The 18756-nt window shown below is 43.6% G+C and overlaps 1 protein-coding gene and 1 long non-coding RNA gene across 15 annotated transcripts in view; both read right to left on the bottom strand.

Moving 5' to 3' along the window:
- LOC139827242 (uncharacterized) overlaps window positions 1-862 on the bottom strand; it is a 77291-nt gene extending 76429 nt beyond the window's left edge. For all 9 annotated transcript variants that reach the window (XR_011737673.1, XR_011737668.1, XR_011737665.1 and 6 more), the window contains exon 1: window positions 639-862. This is a non-coding gene — a long non-coding RNA (uncharacterized lncRNA). The remainder of the gene's footprint in view (window positions 1-638) is intronic.
- A 6468-nt stretch (window positions 863-7330) lies between these two features.
- The window catches only part of PDE1C (phosphodiesterase 1C), a 380734-nt gene continuing 369308 nt past the window's right edge, over window positions 7331-18756 (bottom strand). For 5 of the 6 annotated variants that reach the window (XM_065832649.2, XM_065832651.2, XM_071804708.1 and 2 more), the window contains one exon: window positions 7331-7655. In XM_065832649.2, the coding sequence (XP_065688721.1) occupies window positions 7486-7655 (170 nt within the window). In that variant the 3' untranslated portion in view covers window positions 7331-7485. The remainder of the gene's footprint in view (window positions 7656-18756) is intronic. The other variant, XM_065832652.2, reaches the window with a different exon arrangement.

The raw sequence follows: 18756 nt of genomic DNA, 5'->3' as shown, positions 1-18756 counted from the left end.
AGATGATGTGATAGATGGAGAGAGCGGGAGGGCAGGAACCAACTCTGAAATGTCCCAGAAATGCAAAGCAAACACTTCCGCTGCCTGTATCTGCTCCTAACTTGTATTTTTGGGGAGAAAAAGGCAGATTTACTGTAGTACAAAAACTTACAGCTAAGGATTGTCAACACTGACGCATCAAACAGGACAGAGGGCAAAGCTCTCAGAAGAGAAACATATGGGAAGTGCAGCGCCTGCCTCTTACACCAGGGTAGACTATGGATTTTTTTCTTTCAAAGGTTTTATTTTTGGGTTGGTGAAAGATAAACTACTCGGATAGTTGATCCTTGTACTCCATACTTTTTTCTTTTGATACCTGCTTTTTAAACTGAGTCCTAGGTTGTCAATTAGGAGGGGCTGTAACAATTAAAAATCACAGCAGGAGAGTAAAACTTGAGTAAAAGGAACAGTGTTACTCAATGGCATACGTATGCTGCAAGGTGGAATAGCACCGTGCGCTTTTTTAAATAGTTTACCTCATTGAATCAATTAAGAACTGTTTTTACAGCCAGCTACAGCCTTCAGCATTTGTACAAACAGAGACGGGTACTTGTAGAATATTATACAAAATAGGTAGAACTGGGTAGTTTTGTGCTTACCTTAATAGCTCTGTGTGCTGGATGGAGCAGCACTGCCAGCTGGAGCCTTAGGTACATCAGCAGAGGTTAAAGATTATCTAGCCTGGCAGACTGAGTTTAGTTATCTTTTAAAAACCCCTAGGGAGACAGCTGAGGAGCACACTAGTTTGGATTTCATTTGCCACAGTGACTGACCCAGCATCTTTCATGAGAACACAGCCCATTCTCAGATATTCAGCTTCCAGATGTAATCAACAAGCTTATAATAAATAATCATGTATCAAAGTGTACAAGAAATCAGCTGTATTATTAACGGGATACCTGATACCTAGGAGCTGTATTTTTTTTATCCTGTTAATCTATCAGTGAGACAAGATCATAGTTCATTCAGTAAAGTGTGTCAAGCAAGTATATGACAAGAAATATGTGTGATTCGAGTCTAGCTTTACCAGTCAAGTTGGTGAATATTTTCAGTGCACAATACAGGAAGAGTGATAGCGTGGAGTCCTGAAAAGATTCAAATGAACATCAGCAATGGATTATCTATAAAAATGTACGTTTTTAGACATGAAGGCCTGTAACAACACAAGGCAAGAGCACAAATGGGATGTGACTGACTTCACTGCTCCAAAGAGGATTTGCTTCCAAGCTTGGGGAATGTGGACACAACTTAATGTGAAAAAAAAAAAAAAAAACACCAAAAAAAAAACCAGCACTCTTTAAGCCTAGCACTGTATGTTCTTTGCCAAAGAGGAGTTATGGTCCCAGTGACATCTCTGATGGCACAGCAGCCTAATTTACTATCCCTGTATAGATCATCTTGAAGCCCAGCCATAAAAATGCTGCAACATACATCATCTGCTGCAATTCATTTAAAATTGCATATTCATAGCCTGGTAATTCAGCATTTACTGTTTTTCCATCCAGGAGCAACATGAGTGACCAAAAAGTAATTTTTCACTTCATCAATTAAGTAAATAGGAGTTTTTACAATATTTCTGGGAAGCTAGGCGCTGAATTGTTTCTCAAAGCTTTCACCTGCCTCATTGCACTCACTGAAAGTGTTAAATGTTACTTTACTTGAGAATAAGATACAAGGTTTTTCAAATCAGATAAACACTGTCCCTTACCCACAAACGAAGCATTTAGGAGTTGAAGAATTGTGTGTGGACTGCACAGTGGCATGGACGTGGTTTATTTGTGTTATTTATTATTGTTCAAGGCTCTGAACTCGCCCTTTAATACTAGATAGTACTAAAACTGCACAAATTACTTTCCTAGGCAAATGGCTGGAGCTGTTGTGTTCTGGGGCAGCAACACTTTTGTACCCAGTGTCCCCGAAGGACCCCCATGGCCATTACAGCAAAACCAGAAGGAAATGGAAAGCACAGAAACAGGTTAAGCACTGTTAATACTGGGATGTTCCAGACTGAAGTCACATTGTCTGCACATAGGTATTGACTGCTTTAGGGGCTTAGTAGCCGGCTTGCATTCAGATATTTAGCTGGAACTACATCTCACCCCAGAAGTCTGCACTGTGCAGAACAACCAGTCCAAGGCCTCAGCAGGGCAGAGGGAATTAAGAGCTTCAGTCAGTGAATAGAAGACTGACTGGAGTCGGGAGGTTGTTAGTGGTTAACATTTTTGGAGTGAATTCTCAATTAACCTCTGCCTAGAAAATAAGGGACAGGTCTCCATATACAAAATAATCGGGACAAAGGGATGTAATGGACTTGCAAATTTCAACTGTGGTCCATAGGTTAAGTGATTTGCCCAGCTAAACTGCAGCAGAAACAAATCCAAAGCAACATTCATTATATTATTACTAACTCACACTATATTCACAGATAAAGCACCACTTGCACGCGTTGAGTTTAGCAACACTCCCATTGAAATTTTGTCTGGTTGAAATTTTGTCTTACTGATTAATAAATTGATAAACATATAATGCTTTGACCACTTAAATTAATAGATGTGTTTAGGTACCATAACAGATTATCTTCCTCAATGGCCTATGCCATTTCTCCCTCTTGAAATTATATTTTGTACACGTGACCTTGCAGTATTCTTGCACACAGAGAGATTGCCCAGCAATTGCATCTACAAGCAAAAATCAAAAGTGCACATCAGTGAAGCACATTAGAAATTTTGGCTTCCCACTTGTATTTAGGTAAGTACATAAACACAGATTATTCTGTTCCTTACCTCCCTATGAAAGCCACAGTTCTCTTAGAGTGGAAACAGAAATACCAGTACTCTGGAAATCTAGTTCTACAAATAGAAAGGATGAACATCAAAAGCTAGTTTCTACTCCATGATACTGGCTCCTGGTCCTGCAGGAGAAACACAAGTCAGTCTGTCAGACCCAGGTGCTGTGAAGGGAAGCTTAATCCATCCTTACACCTGACATCCTGAACAATCCTGAAAAGACATGGACTGGACAGACAGGCGAGCAGCAGCAAAATTAGAAAGCATATTCCAGAAATAAAAGAACCGCTTTTGATGGACCATTTGTGGTTATTCATACAGGTGCAATGATCCTGTAAAATGCAAGCAGTGTATTTATAACTGTGAGACACATTGCCATGAGCTTTGGATTTTTCCAGGATGTCAAGTCAAGTCTTTTCCAACATTCAAAGTAGGCTTTAGGCCCCCAGGTTGTCATAGGGTCTGAGGCAAAGTTATACCTATCCCAGGTTTGTTTTTCTGGATCTTATCAATATATTAAATGTCTGATGGGAGGGAGTAAAGAAGAGGGAGCCAGGTTCTTCCCAGTGGTACCCACTGATAGGACAACAGGCAGCAATCACAAACTGAAATGTGTGAAACAGCACTTACACATAAGAAAACAAGTTTTTACTACGGAGAACACGCACAGATAGCCCAAAGAGGTTGTGCAGTCTCCATCCTTGAAGGTTTTCAAAACCAAACTGCATGCGGTCTTGAGTAACCTGCTCTAGTGGACCCTACTTAGATCAGCCAGCTCCAGAGGTGCCATGCAATCTCAGCAATTCTGTGACTATAGCCCAGGATCCATACCAAGGGAGCTGCTCAGTGACGCTTAGCAGGTCTGTGAGAGATCAGGAGAAAAGTTTGGGGTAGTGGGAGTAGTACATGCAGAAGGATAGTGAGGGATTGGCCAGAAGGATCTGCTGGCCAGATACTTGAGTAACAGAAATGAACAACAGACCTCAGCAAGAAGGAGAAAGCAGGAGGGGGACATGGCAGATCCAGAACAAAATTTGCTTTACGAACCCAATTGTCCACCTCAGGGCCTAATAAAATTGGAAAGGCCCATTTAATCTGCTGAGCCACAGCTCCTCCTCCCTCTTCCTCCTCCATCTCTGCTCTGGCCTCTACAGTTGCCCTTAAGGAGGTTGAGCCAATCTTCCTTTCCTGTCCCTGTTTGTGTAGACATAGGAACACACAAAACATAAGGAATGAATACTCAAGTGTCTTTCTATGCCTCACTCACTGTGTATTTTAACATTCAGATTTTTAATCAAGACTTTAATCCTTTTCTAAGAAAATAAACCAACAACTCCCTCTCAAAAAACAGAGCACCAAACTTTCTTGCCATAGCAAAGCAATCCAGTGATTAGAGCAAAGACTTAGTTCACAAATGGACTAAGCAGAAAAAAGGTTAAATTTGCAAGTGTTGTAATGAGTAATTTATAACAAGTCTAAATGGCATGATAAGTCTGAGATCATACGACTTTCCAAGAGAGACAGATTACTCAGACTTACTTCTATGCTGGCAGCAAGTGGTTACCTCAGAAATGATAAACGCAGAAAAAGGTCAAGTGCATTGCAAAGCCAGACTTCCCTCAAATAACGCAAATTTTTTAACTTCACACTTGGAAATTTTCCCTTTGGTGTACACTAGGTGTCAGGGTTGGACTGAGAGGACGAGCCCATCCAGTCCATCACACAGCTCTGCACATCAGGCTGGATGCCATCAACACAACCAGTTTTACTTAGGAATTATTTTTGTGATGCACCTGATATTTACAAGGAGCAGCTCTGCACAAATATCCTCTCTCCTCCACTGCGCAACATTTCATTTAGGCCAAAAGCTCCAGGCTTTGAGAGAGGGAAGAGACATTCTGAAATATCTTTCCAATACAAATTAATATCTGCCAGCACTCTTTACCTTCTGCAGCTCCACAAAAAAAAAAAAAGAAAAACAAAAAACCAAAACAAAACAAAATGAAACAAAACAAAACCAAACCAAACAACCAACCACCCTCCCCCCCCAAAAAAAGAAAAAAAACAAACACAAAAAACCCAAACAAAAATCAAAACCGAAAAAACTTAAACAAACAAACAAAAAAAAAACAAAATAAAAGCCTTCTAAACCACTTGGGGAAACAGACACTTTGTAGAGGCCGCTCTAGTAGACAGCAACTTGGCACAGCATGGACTTGGCTGGAGAAAAGTGAGAACAAAGTGGAACCTGAACAGAACTACATTAAATTTTAAGGAGCCATATATGGTCCCCATGACACCTCAGGTAGGTAATTTAATTTCCCTGTGCCTTGACTACGCAGCAGTAAATTCAAGATGACAACTTATCTCTGCTTTATGGTGAAGGAGAGAATGCAGACAAGGAGAGTGAAGACAAAAATAATTCCCTTTGTGAGACGCTAGTGACACAAAAACAGTAACCTCAAAAACCTCAGTAATAATGAAAGATAAAAAAACCTGAGGTTCCTCTTCTGCAAGTGACCAAGTACTGTCCACTTATTCAGAGAACAGTCAGGTGGGACTCTGTTAGATAAAGAGTTGACCAAAGGTGTCCTAAGGGAAGGAAATGACACAGACAGAAAATGTGTTTGAAAGGATAGTATAATTTTGCATTTCTATACAGTCTATTTGCCTAAAACATTCCAGGGTATTCTATAAGCAAAATACAGTTCTTGGGGAATTCCTAGAGATAAATCACTTTTCATAAGCAGGAGGCTTTAAAGTGCATTCTTCTTTGCATTTGGTTTAGGCAGTGACTGAGCTCAGCTGCCGGAGTCACAAGTTCTGATGGTGGTTGAGGTCTATGCCACAAACATGAAGCACATAGTAAAACAGAGGAACATAATAAATCTTTGAGACTTCCTTTGAGGAGCCAGTAAAGATTTGCAGTTTTCCATTTTGACAAGGTCCTCCAAAGGCTGTCAAAGTTACTGAGCTGTTGTGGACTGAGAGAAGATTGTAACATATAATCTTGACATGGATAAATAATCAAGTTGTTAAACGAGGGAAAGGGGGGAAAAAAAGTGGGATGAAATGGTCAGCACTCATAATACAGGAAAATCATCCTCTCTGCTGTTCAATGTGCTTCTCCAGAAAATGTGATTTGGAAAAGCTGTTGATGGAAGAAGAAAATTAGCAGGGCACATGAAAGGAAGGGTTTAAGGTAAAAACTGAGAAAGAAGAAGAAGAAGAAAAAGAAGAAGAAAGAGGAAGAGGAAGAAGAAGAAGAAGTAATACTAATAATAGTGAGATAAAGAATAAGAAGAAGGAGGAAAGAAGAAGATGAAGAAGAAGAAAGAAGGAAGAAGAAAGAAGAAAGGAGAAGAATAAAAAAGAAAGAAAATATGAAAGAAGGAGAAAGAAGAAGAAAGAAGAAAGAAGAAAGAAGAAAGAAGAAAGAAGAAAGAAGAAAGAAGAAGAAAGAAAAATATGAAAAAGAAGAAGAAGAAGAGGAAGAAGAAAGAAGAAAAAGAAGTAGTAATAGTGGAGGAGGAAGCTTACTTCAGTGTAATTGGCAAAACCACCCGTTCAGTGTCTGTAAGTGCAGAACAATGCATACAGGGAGAGGCAACCCCAACTCCCCAACTTCATATGTCTCTTTGGACTATGTATTCTTTAAGAATTACCATAGATAAATCTACAGAAACTACTACTCAGTGCTCAAGGAGGTTCAAAATGGAAAGTTCGATTTCAAAATCTATTCAGAAAGGCATGGAAGATTAAAAAGAATGTGCCATTACATTATTTTATAGATTTCTGGTATACCTGCATCTTGAGTACAGTGTGCGGTGCTTCCCCTCTCCTTTCAAAAAGAGATTTTAAAAAATATAGAGAAGAGCAGTGAGGAAGAGAGCATAGCATAAACAGGACAGTGTTCACCAACCTGGAAAGGGAGAGCTGAGGTGGTACATAAATCATGAGGGGCCTGTTTCTCACAGTGTAAAATCTGGGGGTGAGGAGAACTTTGTCAAAGGAGGCATGTTCAGCTGTGATAATTAGGCCCATGGGACATTCTGTGCACCAAAAGTACACATGGTCTCAAACTCAGATTGATTCATGCCACAAAAAGACAATCAGTGTTATTTAACATTCATCAGAGCTTGTGCAAAGTACAATTTTAATGCTGTCTTATTCTTCCAATGAGACAACTGAGAGGACTTTTTGTACTCCGAGCTTCTACCTTTATCCTCCTGAATACCTATCACACTATGACAAGAGGACATTTATTCTCAGTACAGCTGGGCAATAAAAAACTTTCCCATGCTGTCTGAAATAGGAGTTACTGTCTTACCTGTGGCAGGTGGAAGGTCACATTGAGAACACCATAAGGAGCTAAATAATCTAGGAAAGCATTGTTTTCCTTAATTTGACAGGAGAGAGTGGTATACAATTACTTCTGTTAAGGTAAAAGCCCAATATTTCAGTACTATTGGATGTATGCCGCAATAGTAAGAAGGCTATAACAAAATGTCCATAATATTGTTTAGCTAAATCATACATTTGCTTTTATCTAGAATTGTAGTTGTTATACAATGCGGTATGGCCTGTGCAATGGTTACACAATGCCCTCTGTCCACCTGTGAGGAGCATCACTCGAGAAGATGCCTCTTCATCTCTTCTGCTATTTCTTATTCCAGCTCTGGGAAATATGTTGGATCTTCTTCATCCTTCCCCTCTGGTCAAGCAGCTTAAATCTTGCCAGATTTTCCTCTGATTTTTTGTGGAAGGCTGGGAAATAGTCTCCTGAGCTGTGAGTGGGTCTCCTGAGGTGACACATCTGAGGCTTGATGGCTGGTGGTGACAAAGGAAGAACATAATTGGTTACCAGACCTAGCATTCACTTGCTGGTGGACAAGAAATGAATTCCTCAGAAGATGTGTCCGTCCCACTTGGCACAGCCTGTCTGTGCAAAGGAGGGTTTCTCAGCCTGAGAGCCAGGACCCTTTTAGGTTAATGGGTTGTTACAGAGGGTTAGGAAAAGGTTCAGGAAAAAAGAAACATAAAAATATAAATCATTAATATAGATGCAAAACTCTAGAATGAAACATAGACATCTCCCAGATTGAAATTTCGGCAATTAAGCACTTCAGAATACTTGATCTGGAAATCATGCACTTATTCAGACATCCCAGAAGACTACAGCAACACAGGTGAGTCCCAAAAAACGTTCTGAAGGTTAGGATACAACAGTTTAGACAGAAGATGAAAGTGTGAGAAGTCTAAATGAAGAAGCAACTCTATACTTACCTATCTACATGTACATTTCACCGTTTTCAAAATATAATTTAAAAAGGTCATTTTAAGGCAATAAATACAGATTGAGATCACATTTCCCAGAATTCGGAAATAGATGGATCTGGGTAGTTCTATATAATTTTCCAGTAAATTACAGGCCATTGTGAAAGTCACAAGTGGGCTACATATGAATCTGACTATTCTCAACTTCTTGACTCTATTTGAATCTATGTCTTGTTTTCTTACATGTCTACATGGCTAAAATGTATTCCTCTCATGCTTAGTTATTATTTGCCAAATAACCAAGTAATAAGTCAATAATGAGCATGATAAGCACTTTGAAAGAAAAGTCACTGCTCTCAGCACGACTTCTAAGAAGTGAAAAAGATTCCCCTGTGTGAGCTAGCTAACATCAAATGCTATAACAGTCACACTCTCATCTTGTTAAATTCCTTGAGTGATTAATTGCACTCTAAAATGTCTTGGGAAACAAAAAAACTATGGCTTTCATAAACTTTAAAAATACACATCCAGATTTATGCACAGTCATAGTCTTTCCTGTTCTCAACTAGACTAGATTGACACTCATTAAAAGCTTGAAAAATATCCAGGTGAGTTACTGTTCCTTGAGGCACATTCACTTTTCAGATTAATTCCATTTTCTGTACTCAGCATGGATTCAGCCAAACTGTCATTGGATTTTCCATTGTTCAGCATGGGAGAATGTTGATTAACTGGAATTTTACTGGAATTGTTGCCAACAGAGATGACTTGGTTAATAGCTTTAAGGGGGATTATCTGGAACACTGACAGTGCTGTTTATCATCCTTATACAGGAGCTGATAAAGGGGATCTATGGCATTTAATTTCTTCAGGCTTTAGTGATTCAAAGTGATAGGGAAAAGACTCTCTCTCAAGACTTCAGAATTCTGTTCCCAGATTTCTCACTGACTTCTTGTGTGGCCTATAACATTCACCCCAGTTTCTCCACGTGTAAAATGGGAATAGAAATTAGAATACTTACCTCACAGGGTCTTTGTCAGCTTCAATAGATTTTGATTCTCAGGAGCATAGAGTGATGTAACTATTACAAGTTTCTAACCTAGATCCTGCTAAGGCATTGATTTCCTGGTTTTTTTTTTAAATTGAATTTAGTGAAAATAAATTTTTTTTTAAGATGATGTCTATCATCAAGGCAATGAAAGCAGGGAATAGGTATTTGAACAGTGACAGTATAGACTAGAATATTGAAACAAATAGCATCATGCAGACAAACCATCTGTGTGTAGTTCAGGCACTGATTTGGCAAGGAGGCTATGAGTGCATTAGTCACCCTGTATGCTCTGGCCAGCAGAATGTACAACCCAGCCTCTTACAGAACAGCAGCCATGTAAACCCCAGATTTGGCTAGGATGGCATCCACCTAGTATTTACTCTTATCCTTTCATTGACACAACTCTTCTTTTGATTCTTGAGAGAGGTCAAGACTCCCTCTAGCTGCTTGGTGTAAACACCTGCCCTACATCAACATTATGCCCTGATTTGCTTAAGATACAATGATCGTCATAGATGAAAGAAGGAATACCAGAGCTTCTGCTTAGTAAACAACTGCAAATGAAAAATGAGAGTAGACTGCTGGGAAGATCTCACCCAGCACTACTAATCAGGTTCTGTTGCAGTGCCACAGTTAAGGGCTGCCAACCTCATACCATGCTATGCCCCTACTGAGGGACATGCACCATAACTGATGTCTGTATTTAAAAAGAGGCAGCAGGGAGTGTAAAGCTTGTAATCTGCTTCTAAATTTTTGGTAAAACCCTGTAGGCTGGATCTGATGCATCTCAGGTTTACCTATAGATACGTCTAAGTGGGACAGGATTTGAGGCTACCTGCAAACACATTTACAGCAGACCAACTAACGGGTTCCAGAGAACAATGCAACTTGTACTATGCTTTAATGAAGGAACAGGAATTGTTCATTTCCCCATCCCTCTTGCCCTGCTATGCAGAACACAAAAGCAGCCTACAACACTCCACGCAACTCTGATTAGATAATTACTTAAAGCACTACACCAGAAGCTATTCTTTTGTGTTATCAGTGGTGGGTACCCTTATCAGCAGACAGAGCTAATGCATGAGAGACTGGTTTGGAAGGGGAGGCACATATACAGTAGCGCTGGTTAACAAATATGTCAGATTTGTCACAGTTTAAATCATTCATCTGTGAGTCAAGAAACCACAGGATTAACAAATACTGCCAGAAGTTCTGCTGTTTAAACTGACTCTAAGAAGTGCCAGGCATCCACTGTGGGAAGTCAACAACAGAGCCCAGCAAAACCCAATTATTTAGTAGACGATCACTTAAAGTAACAGGCAGACAATGCCAAGAGCTTCAAACTCACAGATAACCTCAGTAGGAGAAAAATGTTTACTGAGGAGTCTGTCCTCAGTTAATCGAGTATGATGGACATTTAACAAGAGCTTGAAGCCAGGAGATGCATCACCATAGTCCACCAAGTTATTGTACGCTATAGTCAAAATCTTAGCTAGCATTTTCCTGGTTTCACAGACTTCCCTAGAAATATAGTGATATGCAACAGTTTTTGCCGTGTTGCACGAAGAAGGAAATTATTGTTTATGATGTTTACTGACAAAAAAACTATAGAGTGATATTGAGTATTTAAAACTAGTAAAAGTTCTTATAGCAACACTCTTGTTACGAAGCAATTCCACTGTGATCAGAGAACAGTACAAGACACGGAATAACACTAATATCTTTTTATTTTCCTTTTCAAGTATTTTAAAGCAGACAGATATATTTATTTTCATTCAAAAGGCACACGCCTTTCAAAAATTGATATAAAATGTAATTTTCTTTGATGTCATCATTACAGTTATGAACAAAAAGCACGGTTTTTACTCTGGAACACCTAAAGAATAAATGTGCCTGCAGGAAAAGGATCTGGGGATGCTGTTCAACACCTGGCTGAACATGGACCAGCAGTGTGCCCAGGTGGCCTAAAAGGCCAACAGCATCCTGGCTTGTAGCAGAAATAGTGTGGCCAGTAGGAATAGAGAAGTGATCATGCCCCTATACTCCGTGCAATTGAGGCCTCACTTCAAATACTTATCAGTTTTGGGCCCCTTCTTCTAGAAAAGACATTGAGGTAAGAGAGAGTGCAGAGGAGGGTGATGAGGTACAGTGAGGGGTCTGGAGCACAAGTCTTATGAGGAGCACTTGAGAGAACTGGAGCTGTTTAGCATGGAGAAAAAGGGAGACTGAGGAGGGACCTTATTGCTGTCTACAGCAACCTCAAAGGAGGTTGTAGTGTGGTAGGTGTTGGTCTCTTCTCGTGAGAAGCAAGATATAGGACAAGAGAAAATGGCCTCAACTTTGCACCAGTGAAGGTTCAGATTGGATATTAGGAAAAAATTATTTGCAGAAAGGGTTGTGAAGCCTCAGAGAAGAAAAACACCAGGGTAATTGTCCTTTGGAGACAACTGCCAGAGGAGGTATCAGGGACACCCAAAAGCTGAGCCCACTGCATGACCACCAAAAGCAGAAACATCCCCCTGGGTCACGTGAACAGGGAACGGATACCAGGTCAGCACCCCAAAGGCTTCCTCCCAAGGTTGCTAGGAAGAGGGGGGGCAGGCGAGGCTGCACACGTGTGGCACTGTCACCCCCGTATCACAAGGCCAGCACACGGCAATGCAGAACTCACAATGCCCTGGGCAGGACCAAAAGGAGCAGTCGGGTCCCAAGCCCCCTGCCACAGCAGGACAGGAAGGCCCTAACACATACCACAGACATCCACCAACCTGCCTAAACTGCCTACTGAAAACAAACACAAACAAATCAACCTAAACAACCCAATCCCAAATCATCTAAATAACCTCAACCAAACCATCTACATCGACCTCCAGCAAACCACTGAAAACAACCTCAACAAAAACAACTTCACATACCCCACATAAAACAACCAACGGAAGACAACTTCAACCAAAAATCACCTTCATCAAGCTACCTGAACCCACCAGCCTTCAACTACCAGCCTCTAACAACAACGCTCAAAGAAGAACCTGCCTCAAACAAACCAACTCAAACCACCTCAACAAGCTTAACCAATCTACAAAGGTCCTCCAAGGCTGCTGGGCGGATTGGGGGCGGGCGGGGCTGCACACATGGGGCTCTCTCACCACCACGTCACAATGCCAGCACCCGGCAACGCAGCACTCACAATGCCCTGGGCAGGATCAAAAGGAGCAGCCAGGTCCTGTGTCCACTGCCAGAGCTGGCCCGGGGGCAGCCCCAACACATCCCACAGGAAGCACTTGAGGAGCTGGTGGCATCACAGGGCAGGGGCTGAGGGAGGAAGAGCTTGCACGAGGCTGCTGGACGTTCTCCACTGCAAGACAATCTGCTGGCAGAGCCACCTTCCAAACTCAGCTCATGGACGGAGGAGCACTGCAGAGCTCACCATCCTCATCCCCTGCGGAAACAGGCTCAGGAGCCGTAAGAAATAGGAGGTAGAGGGGTTGCAAGGGCTTGTAGTGCTTTGGAACGCCCACTGGTGTCCCACCAGGCACAGCAAGCATTCTTGCCCCCAAGGTCCTAGGCATTTGGGCACTCTCGGAAGTCCGGGACATGGCTCCAGCTCAAGGGAGGATAGCATAGGATAGCATAAGATAGCATAGCATAGCATAGCATAAGATAGTATAGCATAGCATAGCATAGCATAGCATAGCATAGCATAGCATAGCATAGCATAGCATAGCATAGCATAGCATAGCATAGCATAGCATAGCATAGGTCCTGGGAGGCGTGAGTAGCCTGTGGGAAAAGGAGCCAGGTCTGGCTCACATGCTCAGGGAACAGCCGATCGCCAGCACTGGGGTCAGGAAGGAATTTTTTCCCCCGGGGCAGATTGGCACTGGTCCCCGGGGGTTTTTTGCCTTCCTCTGCAGCATTGAGCATGACCACTTTGCAGAGCTCCTCTGGGCCCTTTTGGCTCGGATCCTGCCTGCTGCTCAAGCACCAGGAAGATGGCCTCTCGTGCCCTGCAGCTGGGGGGAGGAAGGCTTTTTTTTTCCCCCAGGTGGGACAGCAAGCGTCTCCGGGGGTTTTTTGCCTTCCTCTGCAGCACTGAGCACGGCCCCTTGCCACGGCTTCTTTGGGCCATTTGGGCTGGGTGCCTGCTGCTCCACGAGTTAGCCCGAAACTTAGCTAGAACGGCCTACCTAAACCAGCATAGAGCAACTATCCTAAACCAACCTTAAACACCTAAAACAACCTTTAAACACCTAAAACAACCTTAAACACCTTAAGAACCTAAACCAATCTAGCTTCAAAATCTTCACACAACCAGCCATCAACAACCTAAAAACAACCTTCAACAATCTACAACATACTACCTGAACCAACCTAAACCAACCTCAAGCAACCAACCGAAACCAACAAACAAACAAACAACCTTCAATGACCTCCAAGAACCCAGCTTCAACAACATGAAGACTCTGAGAAACAGGCAACCTACAAACACGCAACCAGCCTCAGACAGCACAAAACAACTGAAAACAACAAACCCCAAACAACCCAAACAACCTAAGCCAAATGACCAAAAGAACCTCAACCGCCAAATGACCACAACTAAAACTACCAAGAAACCCAAACTAAACCACCTATTCAACCTAAACCACCAGAAAACACCTCAACAACCTCAAACAGCCTACCCTCATCAAATCACCTAACCCAACCTACTCAAAAACAACTAAACCAACCTCAACCAAACAACCTGAACCAACCTCAACACAAACCCTCCAAGCCACCCCAACGATGGAAACCAAACCTACCCAGACCAACCTACCTAAAAACACAGACATCCACCAACCTACCTGAACTGCCTACTGAAAACAAACAGAAACAAATCAAACCAACCTCCAATAACCCACCTAAACCACCCAACCTCAAATCATCTCAACAACCTCAACCAAACCACCTACACCAACCTCCAGCAAACTACTGAAAACAACCGCAACAAAGACAGCTTCACATACCCCACCTAAAACAACCAACGGAAGACAACTTCAACCAAAAATCACCTTCATCAAGCTACCTAAACCCACCAGCCTTCAACAACCAGCCTCTCACAACCACCCTCAAAGAAGAACCTGCCTCAAACAAACCACTTCAAACCACCTCAACAAACTCAATCAAGCTACCAAAAACAAAACCCTGCCTCCACCAAAACAGCCCCTGCTTGGAAGGGCTCCAGCCTGGCTGAACCATCCACAGCTGCCACTCGGCACCTCTCCCTGCGGGCAACACCAGCGCCTGGCAGGGACCAGAGCGCTTCTCGTGCATCCCTGCCTGAGAAGCACAGCAGCAAAACAAGGCGTGGAAGGCATAAAGTCTGCTCGTCATCGCTACGTGTCACGTAGCTCTGCAAAACAACCCACTGAACCACACCCGTCATCTTCCTCTTCTTCTTCTTCTTCTGTTCTGCATGGTCAGTCCCACGCCTCAATCTCAAGGTTCTCCCTCTTAGGAACCAGGGAAACCTTGGCCTCTATTCCTGCGGCTGCTCTCTGCAGCTCTGGGATTTGTCTTGCCAGCCTGCAAGGGCTGTTTTTTTCAAGCTAAACTGAAGAATGCATCAGCCTGCTCCTGGCTACACTTGGGCTTGTGTTAAGGATTGTGAGCATTGGCTCTGAAACAGAGTGAGAAAGGGAAATGACATGAAATAAGAGAAAAGGAAGTAAATTAAAAATAGAAATTAAAATAAAATAAAATAAAATAAAATAAAATAAAATAAAATAAAATAAAATAAAATAAAATAAAATAAAATAAAATAAAATAAAATAAAACACAATAGAAACAATTGTATCCATTGTGTTATGTGTCAAGGGAAGGGAAGGGAAGGGAAGGGAAGGGAAGGGAAGGGAAGGGAAGGGAAGGGAAGGGAAGGGAAGGGAAGGGAAGGGAAGGGAAGGGAAGGGAAGGGAAGGGAAGGGAAGGGAAGGGAAGGGAAGGGAAGGGAAGGGGGGGGAAGGGAAGGGAAGGGAAGGGAAGGGAAGGGAAGGGGGGGGAAGGGAATGGGAGAAAGAGAAGAGAAGAGAAGAGAAGAGAAGAGAAGAGAAGAGAAGAGAAGAGAAGAGAAGAGAAGAGAAGAGAAGAGAAGAGAAGAGAAGAGAAGAGAAGAGAAGAGGATTCAGTTTTGTTATGCCTGGAGTTCTGCATGACAGTCCCTGACACGGCCCTGAGGGCTCCATACCTGAAAAATATTGCACTATTACCTACTCCCCATCACATACCTATATCAATAGCTGCACGGGAAGGGCTGATTTGCAATCTGTACCTCAGCAAACAGTTTGCTGTGCAAGCCACGGTCAGAGGACACGGGTAGGAAGGTCCCAGTGTTAAACAGCCCAAGAGAGAAAACCCGCTAAGTCCCCAAACCCACGGGTGCCAAAACATCCACTGAGGCGGGAGCTGTCTAAGGGAGAGAAAGTCCAAACACAGCGAGTCGTTGCCCCAAGTTGTGTCATTCAACGGGACATGGTCACAGGCAGTAGCGCAACTGGAAGTAAGGCTGGACTGGCAACAAATCCACACTGTATTTTTGCAAAAAGGGGACACGGTTAGGTTGATTATTCCCCTGTCTTGTAGGTACAGGGACTGATTCGGGGCCAGCACCCCAAAGGCTTCCTCCCAAGGCTGCTGGGCGGAGGGGGGGCGGGCGGGGCTGCACACGTGTGGCTCTGTCACCCCCGTGTCACAATGCCAGCACCCGGCAACGCAGCACTCACAATGCCCTGGGCAGGATCAAAAGGAGCAGCCAGGTCCCGTGTCCACTGCCAGAGCTGGCCCGGGGGCAGCCGCAACACATCCCACAGGAAGCACTTGAGGAGCTGGTGGAATCACAGGGCAGGGGCTGAGGGAGGAAGACCTTGCACGAGGCTGCTGGACGTTCTCCACTGCAAGACAATCTGCTGGCAGAGCCACCTTCCAAACTCAGCTCATGGACGGAGGAGCACTGCAGAGCTCACCATCCTCATCCCCTGCGGAAACAGGCTCAGGAGCCGTAAGAAATAGGAGGTAGAGGGGTTGCAAGGGCTTGTAGTGCTTTGGAACGCCCACTGGTGTCCCACCAGGCACAGCAAGCATTCTTGCCCCCAAGGTCCTAGGCATTTGGGCACTCTCGGAAGTCCGGGACATGGCTCCAGCTCAAGGGAGGATAGCATAGGATAGCATAAGATAGCATAGCATAGCATAGCATAAGATAGTATAGCATAGCATAGCATAGCATAGGATAGGATAGGTCCTGGGAGGCGTGAGTAGCCTGTGGGAAAAGGAGCCAGGTCTGGCTCACATGCTCAGGGAACAGCCGATCGCCAGCACTGGGGTCAGGAAGGAATTTTTTCCCCCGGGGCAGATTGGCACTGGTCCCCGGGGGTTTTTTGCCTTCCTCTGCAGCATTGAGCATGACCACTTTGCAGAGCTCCTCTGGGCCCTTTTGGCTCGGATCCTGCCTGCTGCTCAAGCACCAGGAAGATGGCCTCTCGTGCCCTGCAGCTGGGGGGAGGAAGGCTTTTTTTTTCCCCCAGGTGGGACAGCAAGCGTCTCCGGGGGTTTTTTGCCTTCCTCTGCAGCATTGAGCACGGCCCCTTGCCACGGCTTCTTTGGGCCATTTGGGCTGGGTGCCTGCTGCTCCACGAGTTGGCCCGAAACTTAGCTAGAACGGCCTACCTAAACCAGCATAGAGCAACTATCCTAAACCAACCTTAAACACCTAAAACAACCTTTAAACACCTAAAACAACCTTAAACACCTTAAGAACCTAAACCAATCTAGCTTCAAAATCTTCACACAACCAGCCATCAACAACCTAAAAACAACCTTCAACAATCTACAACATACTACCTGAACCAACCTAAACCAACCTCAAGCAACCAACCGAAACCAACAAACAAACAAACAACCTTCAATGACCTCCAAGAACCCAGCTTCAACAACATGAAGACTCTGAGAAACAGGTAACCTACAAACACGCAACCAGCCTCAGACAGCACAAAACAACTGAAAACAACAAACCCCAAACAACCAAAACAACCTAAGCCAAATGACCAAAAGAACCTCAACCACCAAACGACCACAACTAAAACTACCAAGAAACCCAAACTAAACCACCTATTCAACCTAAACCACCAGAAAACACCTCAACAACCTCAAACAGCCTACCCTCATCAAATCACCTAACCCAACCTACTCAAAAACAACTAAACCAACCTCAACCAAACAACCTGAACCAACCTCAACACAAACCCTCCAAGCCACCCCAACGATGGAAACCAAACCTACCCAGACCAACCTACCTAAAAACACAGACATCCACCAACCTACCTGAACTGCCTACTGAAAACAAACAGAAACAAATCAAACCAACCTCCAATAACCCACCTAAACCACCCAACCTCAAATCATCTCAACAACCTCAACCAAACCACCTACACCAACCTCCAGCAAACTACTGAAAACAACCGCAACAAAGACAGCTTCACATACCCCACCTAAAACAACCAACGGAAGACAACTTCAACCAAAAATCACCTTCATCAAGCTACCTAAACCCACCAGCCTTCAACAACCAGCCTCTCACAACCACCCTCAAAGAAGAACCTGCCTCAAACAAACCACCTCAAACCACCTCAACAAACTCAATCAAGCTACCAAAAACAAAACCCTGCCTCCACCAAAACAGCCCCTGCTTGGAAGGGCTCCAGCCTGGCTGAACCATCCACAGCTGCCACTCGGCACCTCTCCCTGCGGGCAACACCAGCGCCTGGCAGGGACCAGAGCGCTTCTCGTGCATCCCTGCCTGAGAAGCACAGCAGCAAAACAAGGCGTGGAAGGCATAAAGTCTGCTCGTCATCGCTACGTGTCACGTAGCTCTGCAAAACAACCCACTGAACCACACCCGTCATCTTCCTCTTCTTCTTCTTCTTCTGTTCTGCATGGTCAGTCCCACGCCTCAATCTCAAGGTTCTCCCTCTTAGGAACCAGGGAAACCTTGGCCTCTATTCCTGCGGCTGCTCTCTGCAGCTCTGGGATTTGTCTTGCCAGCCTGCAAGGGCTGTTTTTTTCAAGCTAAACTGAAGAATGCATCAGCCTGCTCCTGGCTACACTTGGGCTTGTGTTAAGGATTGTGAGCATTGGCTCTGAAACAGAGTGAGAAAGGGAAATGACATGAAATAAGAGAAAAGGAAGTAAATTAAAAATAGAAATTAAAATAAAATAAAATAAAATAAAATAAAATAAAATAAAATAAAATAAAATAAAATAAAATAAAATAAAATAAAATAAAATAAAATAAAACACAATAGAAACAATTGTATCCATTGTGTTATGTGTCAAGGGAAGGGAAGGGAAGGGAAGGGAAGGGAAGGGAAGGGAAGGGAAGGGAAGGGAAGGGAAGGGAAGGGAAGGGAAGGGAAGGGAAGGGAAGGGAAGGGAAGGGAAGGGAAGGGAAGGGAAGGGAAGGGAAGGGAAGGGAAGGGAAGGGAAGGGAAGGGAAGGGAAGGGAAGGGAAGGGAAGGGAAGGGAAGGGGGGGGAAGGGAATGGGAGAAGAGAAGAGAAGAGAAGAGAAGAGAAGAGAA

This window comes from Patagioenas fasciata, chromosome 2, assembly GCF_037038585.1.
Source record: "Patagioenas fasciata isolate bPatFas1 chromosome 2, bPatFas1.hap1, whole genome shotgun sequence".
NCBI lineage: Eukaryota > Metazoa > Chordata > Aves > Columbiformes > Columbidae > Patagioenas > Patagioenas fasciata.
The sequence above is the reverse complement of the archived record's forward strand: the minus strand, read 5'-3'. Positions and strand labels throughout refer to the sequence as shown.